The sequence below is a fragment of the Pristis pectinata genome, chromosome 20, assembly GCF_009764475.1.
Source record: "Pristis pectinata isolate sPriPec2 chromosome 20, sPriPec2.1.pri, whole genome shotgun sequence".
Lineage (NCBI taxonomy): Eukaryota > Metazoa > Chordata > Chondrichthyes > Rhinopristiformes > Pristidae > Pristis > Pristis pectinata.
This window is the reverse complement of record NC_067424.1, coordinates 29360649-29380306: the sequence shown is the minus strand read 5'-3', so window position 1 is coordinate 29380306 and position 19658 is coordinate 29360649. Positions and strand designations below refer to the sequence as shown.

The window sequence follows — 19658 nt, the reverse complement described above, 5'->3', positions numbered from 1 at the left end:
AAGCTGACAATACATATTATTAGTTAGGTAGTGAGCTTAACAGTGACCCAAGGTCACTAAATTCCATGACATTATACAAGATGTCTGAACACAGTTCCAGTCCATCCAGTATGTTGAAGAGATGATATTTTGAAATAAAGGGTAACATATGCACTTCCACTACATTTTAACTGGGAGAAAGTATTATTTAGGAACTTTGTCCAACGGCAGCTTGCACCTGCCCTGTTAATTATTTAACTTCTGGTAAAACACATCTACTGCAAGACACACACTGTTGCTCATAACAATTACTTTTAAGTCTGAATTAGTAGGACTACAGCAAATTATTAAAACTGTTACAGCAGACCAGTTCACTTAGAAATTCACATCTTTATTCAGCTATATTGATGGGAAAGGGAAGGCAGGGGAAGAGATTATTCAAAACATGACTAGCCTTTTATATACTGGTGTCAATAGCAAAATTTAATCTACATCCAAAATACTGTTTACAAAAAATGATGACACTTCCAGTCCAAATCATGACTTCCCCCATTTAGCACTCAATTTATAACACTGGCTGTCCACTGGGGGAGAAAAAAAGCCAGACTATGGCTATTTTTATGTAATTCCAATTGGAACAGCCAATGTTCTGCTGATCCAATGACGGCAAGTCTCGGACTTGTGCTGTGAAATGTGCAAATTCAGGATCTACAGACTCAAGGCCAAATCTATCAGTTCCCTCCAAAGGACGCCACATGGAGCTCAAACAATCCTGTGGGGATTCCTCAGCACCATGCTCGGGAATCACATTTCTAATTGATTGTCGATGATGGCGATGGTAAGGGGATAGGTTAATTCAACTAAAGCAGAATAGCTTTGTAATTTTTAAAAATACTTAAACTAACTTGCTGGCTGGACCAAACAACTGGATTTAGTATGTGGTGGATGAGTGAGATGGCCCCTCTACATCCAGCGCCAGAAGTGCATGTGTAGCAGTGGGTCAATCTGGTCCTATTTAACTCCTCACTAGCACTTTGTCAATAAATCAGACAATTTTACATTAAAAACTTTATGGTTCTTTCTGTATTTAGGGAGTACCTCTAAATTTTCATATCATTCTGAACAATGAAATGCTCTAATTATTTGCTTTACCATTGCTGCTTCACAGTTATTCACTACTGAAGTACACAATCTTCAAGTATATTAAAATGCATACTATAATCTCTAATCTAGTTATATTTACAGTTGCATGTAGATTGCTGTATTTACAAATTTTCAACCATCCACTTCCTGAGAGAAAGTTAAATAGTTTGTTAATAACAACACCTCAACCTAGCTGCTTTTGTAACTCAATGTACAAATACCCTCTGCCAGATTGGAGCAAATCACACATAATAAAATTTCTACCATAAGTGTTTTGGGTAAGCCAGTAAAACAAAAATATGGAGGTTTACCAAATGGAACAGGTTTTCAAAACTTTAATCTACTCCAGAGTATCTGTACTCTGCTAGAATGTGATCTTTCTCAATCTGGACCAATGCCCTTTTCAAAATAATCAAACCTGCTTGGAGTCCCCGTACTTGGTGAAACAGCCTGGAGAAAAAGAAAACTATTTGGGAAGCAAGCCATGGAAATGTATAATTCACTGATGATCAATTAAGTTTTGGTTCAAAGTCAACACAATCAATCACTTGTGCTGGTCTCCTGTTAATGAAATGAAACCTTCTTGTACTTTGTGTTTGGGATTTGTCCACGTAATTTAAGTCGTCGTACTGCCTCTCGCATGTGCTTTGGCTGCAAAGGTGGTGTTTCTCCCCATTTATCACAGACGTCCAGGGCTTGCAATTGAAAAAGATAAACAAACAACACAACTGAATTTAGAACAAAGATGGGATCAACAGCATACCAACAAGAACAGAAGTGGTAAAGCTAAATGCCTTTCCAGTGAACTGGCAAAGAAAATGTGCTAATGTTAATTCATTACCCATGAATTCCATGTGGAAATCACAACTCATAATTGATTTCAGTTTTTGTAAATAGCCTTTGTCTTTACAGTTTCTAGAAATTTATTTCTTACAACAATGCCATTGGCAAAGCAAGGACTCCTAATTTCTCCATTTGTCAACTTTTATTGCATTTCCATGAGATCCGTGTCTACCTCCCTGAATTTAATTTCTCTCCAATGCTTGCATGCACATGCATTTATCTGTGCAGTCCAATTTTGATTGCTATGCTAATTAAAGCTTATGCTTCATAAGCCAAGTAGTAAAAGCAGATGAAAATGGCCTTTACAAAACTTATAATATGTACTACAAGAAACAAGATGAGAAGTGTGTGGGACTTTCTTTGGAATGGGATTGGTGCATAGGAGGAAAGAGTGGCTAATGTTTAAGCTTGGTGAGCCGTTTACTATACTTGTTCAAGTCGATATAGAAAAGAAGAAAGGTCTGTCTTTTTCAGTAAAAGGTTACCATATTGAGTTGTAGCCAGTAATTAAATTGTAACTAGTAATTGAATTCAGTTTAGTAAGGCTACACTTAGGAACTTTCTTTTCCATGTACAGGTTGGGGAAATATAAGTAAGTGTTTTACTTTCATTGAAAAATCTCCTTAAATACTCTAACTACATCACTACATTCAGATAATGTGTAAATCACTTCCGTATTTTCTGCTCAGTAAATCCTCCATTTGTGAAGCAATTACCAGATCAACAACAGAGGAACCCCAAGCAGGAGAGTTGTAGAAGCTGACACAACACCACTGTGGCGTTTACAGCCCAGATCATTTTAAATCACTTCCAATATTTGTCTAATGCTTTTTTGAAAATAAGTTGTTTTCTAGATTTTGAAATCATGACATTTCCAATTTCAATAATTATTGTGGACTAAATAAATGAATGTTTCTTACTAGATTCAACAGCAGACTTCAATTAATATTAAACGTCAAAGTTTTTCTGATAAGTACTCGTACACTCAAACTTCCAAAACCTACTTTGAGAATTTGATGTTCTCACTTTTACTTTATCTTTAAAAACTAGCTTACCTTCTTCCATCACTTCACCCACAAAGACTTTTGAAATACCAGACATGGCAATCACTACATTCTGAGAAACTGAGCAGCCAGTGATTGATTGAATCAGCTGGAAGAGGACAAAATCACAAATAGCAGAATACACAGCATTTATATAAACAGAATTCATATTTTTCAGTATAAATACCCTATAATTTAAATTGGCCACTGAAGAGTCAATTAACGAATACAATTGTTTGTTCTTAACACAATGTATGCTGGAAGTAATATTACAGAAATAGCAATAAGGACTCACTGTTGACACGTTGCATCTAATTTATGACAATTCATGTGCTAAAAACTAAGGACAATGCTTACTTTTTAGTTAATTAGGCTATCCCAACTGCACCTTTTATACTGATGATGCAACAAAAACATGTGTTTTAAAGCTACCTAAACTGCTAAACCCTTGTAATGTGATTTGAGCATAATTATCAACAGCACATGGACAAAGGCAAAAGTTGTTTGTAAATTGAACATTTTGAATAATGAAAGACTTTTCAATTTGCCTGTCATGTGACTATATACAAGAATGTAACCAATGGAACAGAATGTTACTTCCCATACATATTGAGAACATTATTCCAACCTTCCGATCTGTAAGTAAACAAATAGACAGCTGAGAGATAGAAGAGAATCATTAGATTGTCACTTCAACATTCCCTTTGCTGGTGGCTGAAGACATTACCTTCACACTTCGCGTGTGAACTCAGCTAGTGTTGTCATGTTAAAATTTGAAATACAGATCAGAAGTCTTTAAATACTTCAGCTCAAAGCCCTGATTGTAATTTAACATAGATGCCATTGTTACATTGTAAAGCAAAACCACTCATTAATTCTGCAGTTGCTATTGGAATGCACCAAGCAACACTCATGTCTGTACCAGATCCTCATATTTTAGAACCACAGCCACTAAAAACTCAGTACTTGGTATGTTATCACAATCTAATCTGGAAATGAATCCAGATTAAAGGGCAGATTACTGGCCCACTACTACCTTAATCAGAATGCTCTGATCAACACTTCCATCTATAAGTGAATTTATTTTTATCAATTAGCAGGTCCGGAGAAATCTACATTATTGGGCCAGGGACACAATGCCAAACCCAACAGAGGGCCATTGGCTATATTTTTTAAATTGAGCAAAGAATATCTTTGGGATATGTGTTACAGACACTTCACCTGGAAATTTCAGGACTGATTAGCTAGAAAATGCATTCAACTTGGTTTGAAACTAAAGTCAATGTATCAAAAATTTAAATACAGTTTAGAAATCATAACTACTGACAACAAACTCAGTGACCACAGAGTTACTAACCCTTTTAATCGCAGCTTTGGGAAAAGCAGAACGGCGATACATCTCATAGCGATTTAACTGCTCCTCTGAAAACGATGAAACCAGGATCCTGGTAAAACAAAATAGTTACTTTAAATATATATTTGTCATCTTCAGCATATTCTGATGTTACACAATTAGAAGATATGTGGGGACAAGTTGTACAGGAACACTCAAGAAGCTCGACACTACCTATAACAAAGCAGCCCCCTTGATTGTCACCTTATACACCATTTATTTACCTCCACCCCTATCGCCAGCAGATTGGTTCCCACCTGTAGGGTCCTCAAAATGCACTGCAGTTTCCTGTCTGGGTATCTCTTTGATAATAAGATAGATATCTTTATTGGTCACATGTACATCAAAACACACAGTAAAATGCATCTTTTGCACAAGAGTGTTCTGGGGGCAGCCCAAACCTGTGATCTCTACCACCTAGGTGGCCAAAAGCTGCAGGTTGCAGGGGAACTCTAGCTACAGGGGAGCTCCAGCTACAGGTTCACCTCCATGTCCCATACTCCTTTAACTTGGAATTATATGGCCATTCCTTCATTGTCACTGGGTCTAAGTAATAAAATTTGCAACCCCACAACACCAGAGGTCTACAGCAGTTCAACAAGACAACCTGCTCGCCATCTTCAAGGGAAACTTGGGAAAAACAGTAAATGCTGGCCTTCCCAGCAATACCCACATTCCATAAATTATTTTTTTAAAAACTGGACATAGGGGCTGAATTCCTAAGGTGAGAGTGGTCACCTTTAACATTCAACCAGGATTTGACTGATTCTGGTACCAAGCAGCCTTTTTCCTTCCCTATTAATTTTTCACTCATTTATGCCATAAATGAGGAAAAGACTCTAACCACATACTCATGACATTTAAAAATATTTACATCACCAAATGCCCCTTCAACCTTCCAGGGAAGTCATCATTAATTCACAGATAAAGTGGACCAGCCACATAATGTGTCAACAATAGCAGGTCAGAACTGACTCTGTTCCCAACTCACCAAAGACTTTCTACTGTCTACACTGAGTGTGATGGATGACACTCAACACCCTCCAGAACAGAGCAGCCGGCCTGACAGGATTCCTATCCACCATCTTAAACACCTCCCCCACCACTGGCCCCCTGTAGCTGCCATGTGCATTGTCTATCAGGCACTGTAGCAACTCATCAACAGGGGAGTTGAGGAAAAATATTTTCAACAAGTGTGGGGCGTGGAGGGGGGGAGGGTAGTATGGCAGATCGAATTTGGCAGTTATTCCATGAAAGAAAGGTTTGGGTAGAAAGCATTATCACATTTTAGCTGGATAAGCTCCTGATGTGCTGTAGCCAATAAGGGTGCAAACTAAAAGCTGCTAAATAAAACTAGCATAAATAGTTCTTTGTTAGCCAGCATGGATAAAATGAACCACATCTTCTGAATCCCAGGTGGCGTTTAACCCATAACTGCCAGCATTGCCAGTTTTTCTGCTTGGAAGCTCAGCATTCCAGCTGAGATGCACGTCTAAGCTACAGTCCTGACCTTCCAGTTTGCTGGACTTGAGAGAGGCGACATTAACTTCTCCACAGAATTCTGCACGGTCATGCAATTACACAGCTTTTGCAATTTTCCTGGCTCCTGCCACTGTAATTCAGCATGAATCAGTACACCTGGAGAACAGGGAGGGTGGCAAGGTAAGCAAGGGCCTTGGTCCTTGCAGCAGTAGCAGACTGCAGAGCAAATTGAATCAAGTACACGTCAGATCTTTTCACCTGGATGAAAGGAATCCTGGTAATCACTGCAACCACATGAGAGAGCTGAAAACCAGGAAGGTTTGTACACATAAGATAGTAATACATGTTTTATCCACAGAATTGAATAAGAAACTGCTATTTACCAAGAACTACAAAAAAAATCTTGCTTTGCTTCTAAAGTTCTCTTAAAAACCTTTCCTAAATAGGTGGACTAGAGGTGCACCCTCTTCATTCTTTGCAATAACGTACCTTCTCACACCTTTCTGAGCATTGTCACAGGAGGGCTAATGACACCAAGTTACAAGTCTTGATGGTGAAATACCACTACAGATATGCTACAAGTGGAAAACAATCTTAAAAAGGAAGAACCCCATCTATTTCATCTTGGGTTCTTTCAAACCATAGTGAGAAAGTTACAAGCACAAGCCTCCAGTTGACCTCAGGTGTGGTAAACCGTAAATAATTCAGACAGGAAGAATGAAACAGCAAGTTAAACAGGCAGACTAGTTAATCAGTTAAACATCATAAATGTACTCTGATTCTAGACTGTTAGCATTGGGGAGTGAGCAGGTGGGTGGGGTCAATAAACATTCACTAACTGCTTCGCAACACACTACAAGATCAAAGAAAACACTGGGAGAACAACAGACTGAAGTAGAAAAAAAGAAAAGCACCACCCTGACAGCTGGAAAGCAATAGGAGTGGAAATGCTTGAGTTCAGGAGGAAGTATTATTCCAGACTTGGGTTCCTTTCCCAACATAAAATTAAGTGCAGATCTGCCACTACCTTTCCCCAAAATAATATATAAATGTATTTTTAATGTTTCAAATACTGTGTTCAATAACCTTTATGAATTGAACCATGGTATGTTCTCAAGGATTAGTCTCCATCAGACACAGCCATTTAAAACAGCCTGACAGCAGTGCTGAATAGACAAGTGGGATAGGGTGAACTAAGCGCACTTGAAGGAGTCACAGCAATTTGTATGTTGCATTTTTACAGATTGTGCAGTTAATTGTGTAAATCTCTCCTCAATTTCCCCTTTCTTTAGTCAAAACCAAGACTGGAATGAGACATTGAATAATTGAAAGTTGACATTTTTTATTTTACAGAAGATTTTATTGCAACTCTTACACAGCATCAGCATTTTGAAATAACATTGACCTTAGCTTTGAGAGTGTTTGAGTCTGTGGCCTGATAGTGATCATGGTTTGTGAGCAGGCTTCCTTTTATAAGGCTGCACATACACTGGATTCCAACCTGTTAGTACGGACTGGCAACTTTAGCTACGTCAGCATGACTCTGGAGCTACAGTTTAACATTCTTAATTGGAGCAATGGAGCATGCAGGGAGACAAACCAGAAAACAAGCTTTGGTGTGGCAAACACAAAGGTTGAGAAGGCTGCTGCTTAGAACTTTTTGTTTAATTGAATTCCCTTCAGAAATTAGCTGGGTACCTGAACAAAAAGACGAGGACGGATTTCTGGGCTAAAAGAAATCCATGCTACCTACCTTCACGCAATTGGATGGGTGAGTTGTGGGATGCATCTAAATTAGTAATTGATCTGAGCATCTTTCCTTCCCCTAAAGTCAACCATGAAATCCAGCAGTGCAGAATCTAGGAGCAGAGAAGACAGCAAATGGAGCTTTCCAAGGTGGATCCATGCAAGCCTCAGCTTAAAACTGTGACCAGCTCGAGAAGTTGACCAAGAAAACTAGGACTATTACTGTTCGTTACAAAACTGAGCTGTTCTGCTTCTTGTTAAAACAACTGGCTCTGTGTGTTATGGATCGTTAGCCTATTTTACATATTTGTATTCTGACGTTTATGGTAATTGTCACCAGTAAAGCAAACAATTCTGCAATCCCGTTGGGGTAACGTGTATCAAGGTAGCAATTCAAGCAGAGACCTGGTTAATATTAATGAACAGGTTAGATTGGTGGTTGGAGAAATAATGTAGAAGAATTGGAGGAGAGAAGTGAGACCTGAGAACAGAGAAGGTACACGTGATTAGAACTCCTCCTCATGGAAGTGGCACAAACACTTGGGCTAAATGCACTGTTTCCACAGGGTAGTTGCTAGGTATTGCAATGTTAATGCACACCCCTGATTATCTCCCATATCTTTCTCAAGCAACTCATTTCACTTAAAAGAATTCAGACTGTTTCAAGAAATTAACAAGAAATTGACCTAAACATTCCATACTACAACACATATTTTGCCTCTAAGATTCTCCAAAGATGAAGCCAAATTTTCTGAATACCATCAGTTTCCTTTTTATGATAACAAAATGATGGCAAGCCAGCATAAGAAATAGGAACAGGGCCTCCTGTATTATGCATCAAAGATCATGGCTGATCTTCCCTCTCAAAACCATTTTCCAGCACTATCCCTGTGTTCCTTGATTTCCTGAATGTTCAGAGTCTATGGATCTTGGTTTTGAAGGAACATAATAGAGCCTCCACAGCTGTCTAAAGAGAGAATTCCAAAGGTATGCCATACTCTGAAGAAATGTCTCATCATCTCAGTCCTAAACAGCCTACCCCTTATATGAAATTGTGCTGCTGGTCTTAGATTTCTGACCAGGGAAACATCCTCCCTGCATTCAACCTGTCAAGCCCTTCAAGAATTTTGTAATTTTCAATAAGATCTCTTCTGATTCTTCTAAACTCCAAAGAATACAGTCCCAGACGACTCAATTTCTCCTCTTAGAGCAAACCCACCATCCCTGGAACTCCCTCTTTGGCAACTGCATTCCTATTTAGGTGAGGAGACCCAAATTTTAAATAATACTCAAGGTGTGGCCTCACCAAGGCTCCGCACAATTGCAATAAGACTTCCTTACTCTTGCATTCAAATCCTCTCATTACAATAGCTAACATACCATGTACCTTGGACACACACAATACTGCAGAGGCTCTCCATTTCTTTCTGGAAAACAGACCAACCAGTTCCCCTCTACTCCCACCCTTCTCCAACTGACAGAACTTGTGTTTACCTTCAATAACTTCTCTTTGGCTCCCCCCCCTTTCTCCAAACCAAAGGGGAAGCCATGGGCACTCACATGGGCCCTAGTTATGCCTGCCTTTTCATTGGCTAAGTGGAGCAATTCATGTACCAAACATACACTGGCACTGCTCCCCAATCCTTTGTCCGCTACATTGACAACTGAATAGGTGCTGCTTCCTACACCAGTGCAGAGCCCGTCACTTTCATCAACTTTGCTACCAACTTCCACCTCACCCCCAAATTCACTTGGTCCATCTCCAACAACTTCCTCCCCTTTCTTGATCTCTCTGTCTCCATCTTAGGAGACAGATTATCCATCAAATTTCTATGACAAACCCACTGACTCCCAAGTTACCCTGACTACACCTCCTCCCACCCGGTCACCTGCAAACCGCCATTCCCTTTTCTCAGTTCCTCCATCTCTGCCACATCTGTTCTCGTGATGAGGCCTTCCACTCCAGGACATCCAAGATATCCTCCATTTTCAGAAAACAGTGTTTCCCCCCACTGCTGTCAATGGAGCCCATGCTCACATCTCCTCTATTTCCCACACTTCTGCCCTCATCCCATTCCCCCCTGCCCCCAGACATAACAGGGATAGAGTTCCTCTAGTCCTCGCCTACAACCCCACCAGCCTACACATCCAACATATCATTCTTTGCAACTTCCAGCAACTACAATGGGACCCCACCACCAGACACGTCTTCTCCTCCCCTCCCCACTTCCACAGAAATCACCCTTTTCATGAGTCCTTTGTCTGTTCATCCTTCCCCACCGATCCCCTCGCTCCCCAGGCACTCATCCCTGTAACCGTGTGACGTGTTACACCTTCCTACACCACCTCTCTCACCAGCATCCAGGGCCTTAAACAGCCCTTCCATTTGACTGCTCCCCTGCTGTCCCTTTTCCCCCCATTTTTCTTTTCTCCCTCCTCCTGATTCAATTAGCCCCCATCACCCTGTCTTTCCCCTACCCTCTGCCTCTGCCCATCACCCACACACTCCTCCCACAGGTTCCCCTCCCCACCTCCCTCCCTTTATTCCAATGCTCCACCATCCTCACCTATCAGATTCCATCATCTTCAGCCCTTTGTCACTTCCACCTATCACCTCCCAGCTTCTGACAGCATTCCCTCTCCTCCCCCCGACTATCACCCCTCTCACCTGGATTCACCTATCATCTGCCAGCTCTTGCTTTACTCCTTGCCTCCACCTTTTTATACTGGCTATCTCCCTTCTTTTAGTCCAGATGAAGGGTCTCAAACCAAAACGTTGAATGTCTATTTCCCTCCATAGATGCTGCCTGACCTGCTAAGTTCCTCCAGCATTTGTGTTGATACCATACACCTTCCTAGTTGCTTGCTGCACCTTCATGCGGGCCTTTCATGACATTTCGAAGCATATTGAGATGTCTTCAACACCAACATGACACAAGCTCTTACTAGTTAACAAATACTTTACTTTTCGGTTGTGTGAACCAAAGTAGATCCCCTAATATTATTTTCCATCCACCATGTTCTCACCCTCTCACTCAGCTGGTCCATACCCCACAAAGTGTCTTTACATCCTCCTCTGTACTCACAATCGCACCTCGTTTAGAATTGATAGCAAACTCAAAAATATGAAACTTGATCCACTCATGTTGTGGATAGGAGAGGCCGAAGTACGAATCACATCAGTACCCCAACAGCCGCAGCCCACCAAACTGAGAATAATCATTTTAATCCCCCTCTTTGTATTCTATCCAATGACCAATTCTCAATCCATGTCAGCATAATACCCTCATTCCCACACACTCTAACCTTGTTGACCAACCTCTTATGCATGATCTTATTAAAAGCCTTCCAGAAATCAAAATACACCACATCCACTGGTTCTCCTTATCTACTTGACAAGTCGTATCCTCAAAGAAATCCAGCAGTTCAGTCAAACATGATTTTTCTTTCATAAATCCATGTTGGCACTGCCCAACCCTATTCTTTTCAAGACATTCATAATAGACCCTACTAACCTTACAGGTCAGCAGTTTCCTGTTTTCTCTTTCCTTGCCTCCCTAACAGTGGGATCATCTGATCCGTAGGAGCGATTCCAGAATCCAAAGAATTTTGGAAGATGATAACATTAGCCTCCAAGATCTCTCATGTCACCTCTTATTGGAATTTATCAGTTTTCAAGCTGACCTATTTCACCAGTCAGATTTTTTGACTGACACTTACTTCCTCCATTTCCCCATCTTGCTAGACCTTTGATTCTCTTATATATCTGGCAAGTTTTGTGTGTCTTCTTCCGTAAAGACAAGTACAAAATAATTGTTTAATTTCTCTATCATTTCCTTATTCCCCATGATAGATGCTCCCATATCTGTCTGGAAGGGGTCCACATTTGCATTTGCTTGTCTTTTCCTTTTTTTTAAGGTCTTACAGTCCAGTTTGATGTTTGCCAACAATTTAAACCTTGCCTCTCTTCATTGATTTCTTTGTCCTCCTTTGTCAAATTCCAAAATGCTCCCAATCCGACTACCTTTGCTGGAAACTTTACAAGCCTCTCCCTTTGATTTAATATTTTTGATAATTTCTCTTATCAGCCACAGATAAATCACTTCCTTTTAGGTTTCTATGTCTACAGGAATATCTTTTATCGCAACTCTTGCCTTATTTCTTTAAATGCTATCGATTGCTTTCTCTATAATCATTATTTGTCAATGCATTTCCCAATTAATCACAGCTAATTTTTCACTCTTACACTCATAGTTTCTTTTATTCACATTGAACTACACGACTTTCAAACTAAAAATCAAATTCTTTCGTATTATGGTCACTCTTCTCAAAGATCCTTGGACGCCAAAGTGGTGCAGCATATGGCGCTGCTGCATCATAGCAGCAGTGATCTGGGTTCAAGCCTGCTAACTGATGCTGTATGCACAGAGTCTGCATGTTCTCCCTGGGTACTCAGTTTTTCTCCCACATGCTAAAAACATGCTGGCCGATAAGTTGCCCCAAGTGTAGGTGGGTGGCAGGAGAATCAGAGGGGGGAAGTTCATGGGGATTTGAAAGGGAAATGGGATTAGTGGAGATGGGTGCTCGATGGTTGGCAATGACACAGTGGGTTGAAGTGCCTGCTTCTGTACTGTACGACTATGACAAGATTATCAATCAACTCTTTCTCATTGTATACATTTCCAAATCAGGATGGTGTGGGACTTGGAAGGGAACCTGCAGGTGGTGGTGTAAGATTTCAATGCACTACTCATAATACTCAAGCTTCTCTTTTTAGTTCTGTTAGCATTCAATCGGTTAGGAACTTGGCAGCATTTTATGACTGAGATCAAAAGCATCAACACAACATCCACAAAGCACAATCGTGTTCACAATCTTGAAGAAACCAAACACAGATTGAATGGCTGAACATACATTGAGTAGCAGGGACTAAATTATAAGTTACGTATAATGTATGTTAATTTAAGTTTATGTTAACTTATGTTTGTCCTCATCTTGTAACGTACTGTGCTACTGCTGCAAAGATCTAATTTTCATGGCATTTTTCTCCTGTGTGTATATGCTTATGACAACAATAAATCTGAACTTGAACCCTGAGCATCCCATTGCTTGCCACTTTAATTCTCCATCCCATTCCCACCCTAACCCATAGGTCTCTGGCCTCCCGCAGTGTTACAACAAGACCCAACGCAAACTTGACAAACAGCACCGTATCTTCTGCCTGGGCATGCTGCAGCCTTCCGGACCCAGTATTGAATTCTACTTGATTTCTAAGTGTATCAGTTGTCCATCTATAATTTTGGCTCAGCTTGTTTGTTGTTATTTTTCCTTTTTGTTTTCCTCTGGGGTGGCCGACATGCCCAGCCTGAACTGCAGGGCATGTCTTCCTGCACTGCGTCTTGCAACACCTACATTCTTTGTTCTCATTCTCTGACTGTGCCAATTCCCTCATTGACCAGATAACCACGTTTACAGCTTATCCCTATCAGATACATCTTCTTTTCTCCATCCTCCCTGCAGCTTCTTTTGTCTCCTTCTCAGTTCTGATGAAATGTCTTTAACCTGGAACATTGACTCTGCTTCTCTACCCACAGATGCAGCCTGATCTGCTGAGTGTATCCAGCCTTTTCTGTTTTTAATTTTAGATTTCCAGCACTTGCAGTTGATTTTCACTTGATTCTTCCTACAGCACTCCAGTGAAGTATGTAATACGGAGGTACATTGACTATTCCCACCGCCACCAGAAGGATATTGTAATAGTGCTCCACTTATGAGTATATTGTTATCAAAGCAGTGGGGAATGAGGTAGGGGAATACTAACCAATATTATTGCATACCCTGCGCACAGAACTGATCTTCCAGATTACTGGCGAAGTACAAGTTTGATTTAAGACAAAAACAGGAAATGCTGAAAACATTCAACAGGTGGGGATAAAGACAGAATTCAAGTTTCAGGTTGGCCACCTTTCGTCAGAATGGAGACACAAGAGGCTGCAGATGCTGGAATCTGGAGCAACACACAAGATGCTGGAGGAACTCAGTGGGTCAGGCAGCATCTGTGGAGGGAAATGGACCGTCGATGTTTCGGGTCAAGGCCCTTTATCTGGACTCCCTTACAGAGGTAGAAATGGGCAGTGCAGAGTCAGTTCAGTCCAGATGAAGGGTCTCCACTGTCCACTTCCCTCTGCAGATGCTGCCGGACCCACTGAGTTCCTCCAGCACCTTGTGTGTTGCACCTTTCGTCAGAGTTTGCTTAGATTCCGGACACCGCAGGGTTTTCCAGAAGTGCCTGTGCCCACCCACAACCTTCGTCCAGCTTAGGGCAGGCACGGTAGCGTAGCAGTTAGCGTGACGCTATTACAGCGCCAGCAACCGGGGTTCAATTCCGGCCACTGTATGTAAGGAGTTTGTACGTTCTCCCCGTGTCTGCGTGGGTTTCCTCCAGGTGCTCTGGATTCCTCCCACATTCCAAAGACGCACGGGTTAGGAAGTTGTGGGCATGCTATGTTGGTGCCGGAAGCGCGGCGACATTTGCAGACTGATACCCCCAGGACACTCTATGCAAAAGATTCATTTCACTGTGCGTTTCCATGTACATGTGATTAATAAAGAAATCTTATCCTATCATCCCCCGGTGGCGGGGCCAGGCCGTTGCTAGGACACCGGTTGCTAAGGCCGCGCCGCGCCCACTCACTGCATCTTCTGGATTTCGTCTTCGTCCACTTTCTGCTTCTTGTCCTTTTTGTCTCTGGGCGGCTCGACCCGCAGTTTCTTGGCCTGCTGGCTGCCGTCGCCGTCCTCGTCCTCCTCTTCCTCGGCGCCGCCGCCGCCCCGCGGCTCCGCGCCTCTCTCCGCGCTCTCTCCCGCCGCCTGGCCCCCGCCCCCCGGCGCCGCCGCCGCCGCCGCCGGCTCCTCCTGTTCCACTGCGGCCTCCGCTTTTCCCGAGGAGGCAGCCGGAGTCGCCGCTGTCGTCGCCGCCGCTGCCTCTCCGGCCTTCGGCGGGTCGGCGGACGCCGCCGGGGCCGGCCCAGCGGGTTTAAACTTCGGCTCTTCGTCCAACTCCATGGAAACAGCGGCTCAGGCCCCGGCGGATGGGCGGGGGGAAGGGACAAACCTCGCGGAGGAAACGCAAATTCAAAATACACCGGGGATCTCGGCCTTCAGGGTGTCAGCCTGCCCATAGCAAGAACCCACAACCATCTCATGAAGGCCAGATCATCTGTTGCTAGGATGCTGATTGAGTAATAAATATGGCCAAAGTACTGGGGAAAGGGAAGAAATAAGAAAATGGCGACCCATTTTACTGTTAAATATGGATTTTAAGATTCTGTCCAAGACCATCGCCAATGGAGTCCAATCTGTTCTGGGCCAGGTGATATCCCCAGACCAGAGCTCCACCACATTGAGCAGAAATATCTCTTAGCAGCTTTGCACTTCTCGGGGATACGATCGCCTACATGCAGGACAGGGGTTGAACACTTGACCAGGAGAAAGCCTTTGACAGAATAATGCTCGTGTACAGGATGGGCACGCTGTTTGGAGAGGGAATCCATAATTGGATATGATTATTCTACATGGACATCAGAAGAGCAATCCAGATTAACAGGTAGGAAACAGAAAGCTTCCTGATCAAATCTGTAGTCAGGCAAGGCTGCCCTCTCTCCTCTTTCTTGTTTGTGTGTTACATCAAACCTTTTGCCACATCCATTGGAAACGAAGAGGTACAAGAGGAACCAAAGTCAAACCCTCCCTGTATGTGCACAATATCGTCTTCCACTTTTACTATCAGTTCACAGATTGATGAACATTTACAATCAGTTTGAACTGGCCTCAGGAGTTTGGGTGACTATCAATCGCAGCAAAAGTTCTTTGGCACCAGTCTGACCAGTCCTTTGCTTCCTTCAATGTCAGGTGCTAGGAAATATGGTTCGAAGGAGCCGGGACATATATTAAGAATTGGGTGAAAATGGGCAAATCTGAATTTGCAGAATTTGTCTCCATTATATTTGGTACCAGCCATTTCTCACCTGCCCCTGCAACCCTACCCCATTCCCCCGACACCTACCACATTAGCCCTGTTAACTTACAGATAATATTTTCTGAACATAGACCATTGAGTTTACATGTGTTTGACAGAAGAGGTAGGTACCACTAAATGTGCAGAGGGATGCTGCAAGAGTTTGACCCCAAAAAATTAGACACTTTACCCTAGTAGACAACAAGTAAACACAGATCCAAAAAGCAGGATAGAGTATTTGTTTTAGAAACTGAAGGAGCTTCTTCTCATTTAAAAAAAATACTTTTTTTCCTCACTATATACACCACATACCAAGTACTGAGACTGAAAGCGCCTGGAGTGAGAGAGTGATGATGTACACACCATATGTGGTGAACAGATTCTGAAAGTTCAGACATTTTAATAGCTTGATTTAGAACCTTTTCAAGACTTTTTCTATGGCCAGGTGACTGACAAAACAAATCAATATGAACACTATAGGGGCTGAATAGAAGAACTTCTCTCACCTGTCACAGTTCTGTCTCCTTATCCCATGGGACTTCCTAACAATATTCTCCTAACATGTTGCTCTAGGAACAGATCCGACAGGTTTTGCACTACTTTACCTTACCATGTTTCATTCTTTGGTAAGGTAATGAGTTTGATTTCTTCACAAATTAGTTTACCACCTTTAATCTATTGCTGCTGATTTCAGATGATTATTTGAAGATGTGGAATGCAGTATAGGCATCACACAGTCACTGGACCATCATAAGACTGGTCCAACTGATTCCAAATAGGACTGAACGTGCAATGATTACAATCTGCCTGTGGACAGATTGAACGAATCATAGGATGTGCAGTGCATCTACATTGTAGAAAACTCTTAGGTAATTACCTTGGAGTGTTAAAACTTCAGTACCTATGTGGAGCAGTGACAGCAGGACTGTTGCTATTGGGATGTACTGTACATGAGGGTTCTCACATTCCAGATCCCAAATGTAATGTTGTGGAGGGGGAGTTGCCTTTAACACAGAATAGCTGTTGCACTCCGTTACCACATGGGCTTTATAGAACATGGTCTTGATCTAATGGCAAGGAGTCCCAACAAAAGTGGTGATCAGTAAATTACCTTCTCTCCGTGGCCAAAGAACTGCTTCCCAAATCGCAATGTGGGTTCCATTCACCTAGATGCACAAGGGACATGATCTTCAGTGCACAACAAGTCCAAGAAAAATGCAGGGAGCAGCACCAGACACTGTGCATGGCTTTTCTCCACCTCACAAAACCTTTGACTCCATCGATGAGGTTGGACTGTAGAACAACCTCCTCCAATTCGACTGTCCATGGAAATTCATTATTATTTTATGTTTGTTTTATGATGGCATGCAAGTCATGATCCTAATCAATGGGTCTACAATAGAGCCAATCTCAGTGAGGAATGGTGTAATCATTGCCCCAACACTTTTCTCTATCTTTCTTCCTGCAGGTTTGCACCTCATCTCTAACATACTTCCCATGGGAAGTGAGCTAATCTTCACAAATAATGGGAAACTTCAATGAACAGCAACTACATCCAAAACCAAGGTCACTTGACTCTCCATGTGCTGATGATGCTTTAATTTCTGCGCTCTCAGAGGCTGAGCTTCAAACCATCATTGACTTAATCACTGAAGGGCCTTCACTCAACATGCACAAAACAAAGGTCTTCTACCAACCTACCCCAATGCACGATACTGTCCTCTGACAATTGAGTTTTATGGCAAGAGTCTGGAAAATGTGGACAGTTTCCAATTTCTTGGGAGCCACCTCCGAGCAAAAGCAGACACCGATGTGCCAGCCTTTGGTTGATTGAGGGAAATTTGAAGACTGAGACCTTACAGTTGGCACAAAACTTAAGTTCTACCAGTGAGCAGTGATTCCTGCCCTCCTTTATGCTTCTTTGTACTGGGCTACCTACAGCAGGCATCTTAAGGCAATGGGAAAATTACCACCAATGCCGTGTCTGTAAGATCCTCCAAAGTCACTGGAAGGTTAAGGAACCCAAAGTCATCAGCATGCTCTCTCAGGCCAGTATCCCAGCTCTGAGGCCCTAATTACCTGATGGCATGCAAGTCATGTTACTCACATGCCAAACACTAGATCCTGAAACAGACACTTTATTCTGAGTTCTGTCACTGAGAGATTAGCAGATAGACAGATGATTAGATTTAAGAATGTGCTCAAGCCTCCTTGAAAAAATGCCATATCTACACTGATTCCTGTAAACTTACGGCCCATGACCACTCAATGTGGATAAGGAACAATCAGGATGATATTGACAACATTGACTCAATGCATTGCCCAATGAGAAGCCCAGTGTAAATGGCAGAAGGAGGGCACCCTGTGCTTACTGCTTCAGGTTCCCCTCAGAACCTGCAAGACCAGAAATGGAAACAAGTTTTCCTCGATCTAGTGGGACAGCTCAAGAACAAAAGAAGACCCATGTGGAATGAAGCCCTACTGACCAGCAAGATCTCCCATCCACTTGGCCTAACTTGCCACATCAAAGGCTCCTGCGTGAATTAAAAAATAAGGATCTTGTGGGCTGATGTGACCCAAGGATTTATATATAGTAACTTTTGATCACAGCAAAAACTCGACAAAGTGCTTCACAACAACATTATCAAACAACAAAAACTGTGAAGATGGAATACGTGGTCTCTTTCCCCATTTCTATTCCACATTGCTTTGTTTGGACAGGAGGGGAATTAGATTGGGACATCAATCCCTCTGCGTTTATTTCATAATCGAGAACTTTTATTTCATAATAATGCTGAGGATTTTAAAATCATGGTGTTGCTTAAATGAGAGTCAACGTAGGTCATAAGGTACCAGCAAGTAATGACACACGAATAGGACTGATACAAGTTAGGATACTGGAAATTAAATTTTGGATGTCATCAAGTTTATGGAGCGTAGAACTTCGCAGGCTAGCTAAGAGTGTGTTGAAGTAGCCAAGTCTCAATATGGGTTTCAGCAGTAGATAAGCTGAGGCAGTAGATAAGCTGAGGCAGTATTAGTGATGGTGCAGAGATGAGGTCTAAATGATGCTAACGGTTTAGTTTATTTTCAGAGGGTGAAATCGGTCACTATGGAATGGAGCTTCTCGAAGAGTCCAAACATGACAGCATTGGCCTTAACAATATCCTGTCAGAGGAAATTTCTCTTCATCTGCTACTGGATGTGGACAAACAGTCTGTCAATTTAGAGATGGTAAGAGATCAAAGACGGTGGTGGTGATGTAGAACTGGTTATTGTCAACATACATTTGGACATTGACGCTGCTTTTAGATGTTGCCATTGAGATAAGATTATCTCTCGTTCTAAATTGCAGGAAGTATAAGCCTATTCTGTTCAAATTGTCCTCATTGGACAATGCCCCTCAACCCAGTAATTGGTCTAGTGAACCTTGATTATGCTGTCTCTGAGTGAAGTATATCCGATGTCGGGTACTGATAGGAAAACTGCACAAATTACTGAAAGTGTGATTGCATTGAAATCCTGCTCAATTGCAGCAAGACTGTCTTATTTTCAATATAGGTCAATGTAATATTTGCCACCTTAATTACTTACTGTAAATATATTTTCTTTGTTTTATGTACACAATATCCATCCAACACCACCCAGCCCCCTGCCACCCTCAACACATACACTCTGACACCTCCAAACACCAGCAATTTAAAAATCTGTTTCCTGACTCTTGGCAATAACATTTCCCCTAAATAACAATCTAACTACTTTTGATATTCAGTTCACTGGCACTATGACAGAATCTGGGGAATTCTGGAACATCTCTACAAATGGATCCACTACTCCCATAGTAAGTTCCTCAATCTCATTAGACTCATGGTTCTCTCTCTTTCTAGAATGTGTTATGTGTTCTGTTATGAAGACATGTTTTTGTCTAATAAGGCAGCTATTTTCTTATTCCTCAACGATATATTTTTTCATGTCTCTGCATCCAAGGAAACCATGTTTACTTTCACTGCCC

At 42.0% G+C, this 19658-nt stretch overlaps 1 protein-coding gene across 1 annotated transcript; it reads right to left on the bottom strand.

Moving 5' to 3' along the window:
* Positions 1–36: 36 nt before the first annotated feature.
* Positions 37–14815, bottom strand: taf11 (TAF11 RNA polymerase II, TATA box binding protein (TBP)-associated factor). The gene is made up of 4 exons (XM_052034538.1): positions 14324–14815; positions 4366–4453; positions 3021–3117; positions 37–1817 (listed from the first exon to the last, which is right to left on the bottom strand). Exons 1-4 carry the CDS (start codon positions 14692–14694, stop codon positions 1687–1689), a joined length of 687 nt encoding a protein of 228 aa, XP_051890498.1. The 5' UTR covers positions 14695–14815; the 3' UTR covers positions 37–1686.
* Between the last annotated feature and the right edge of the window lie 4843 nt (positions 14816–19658).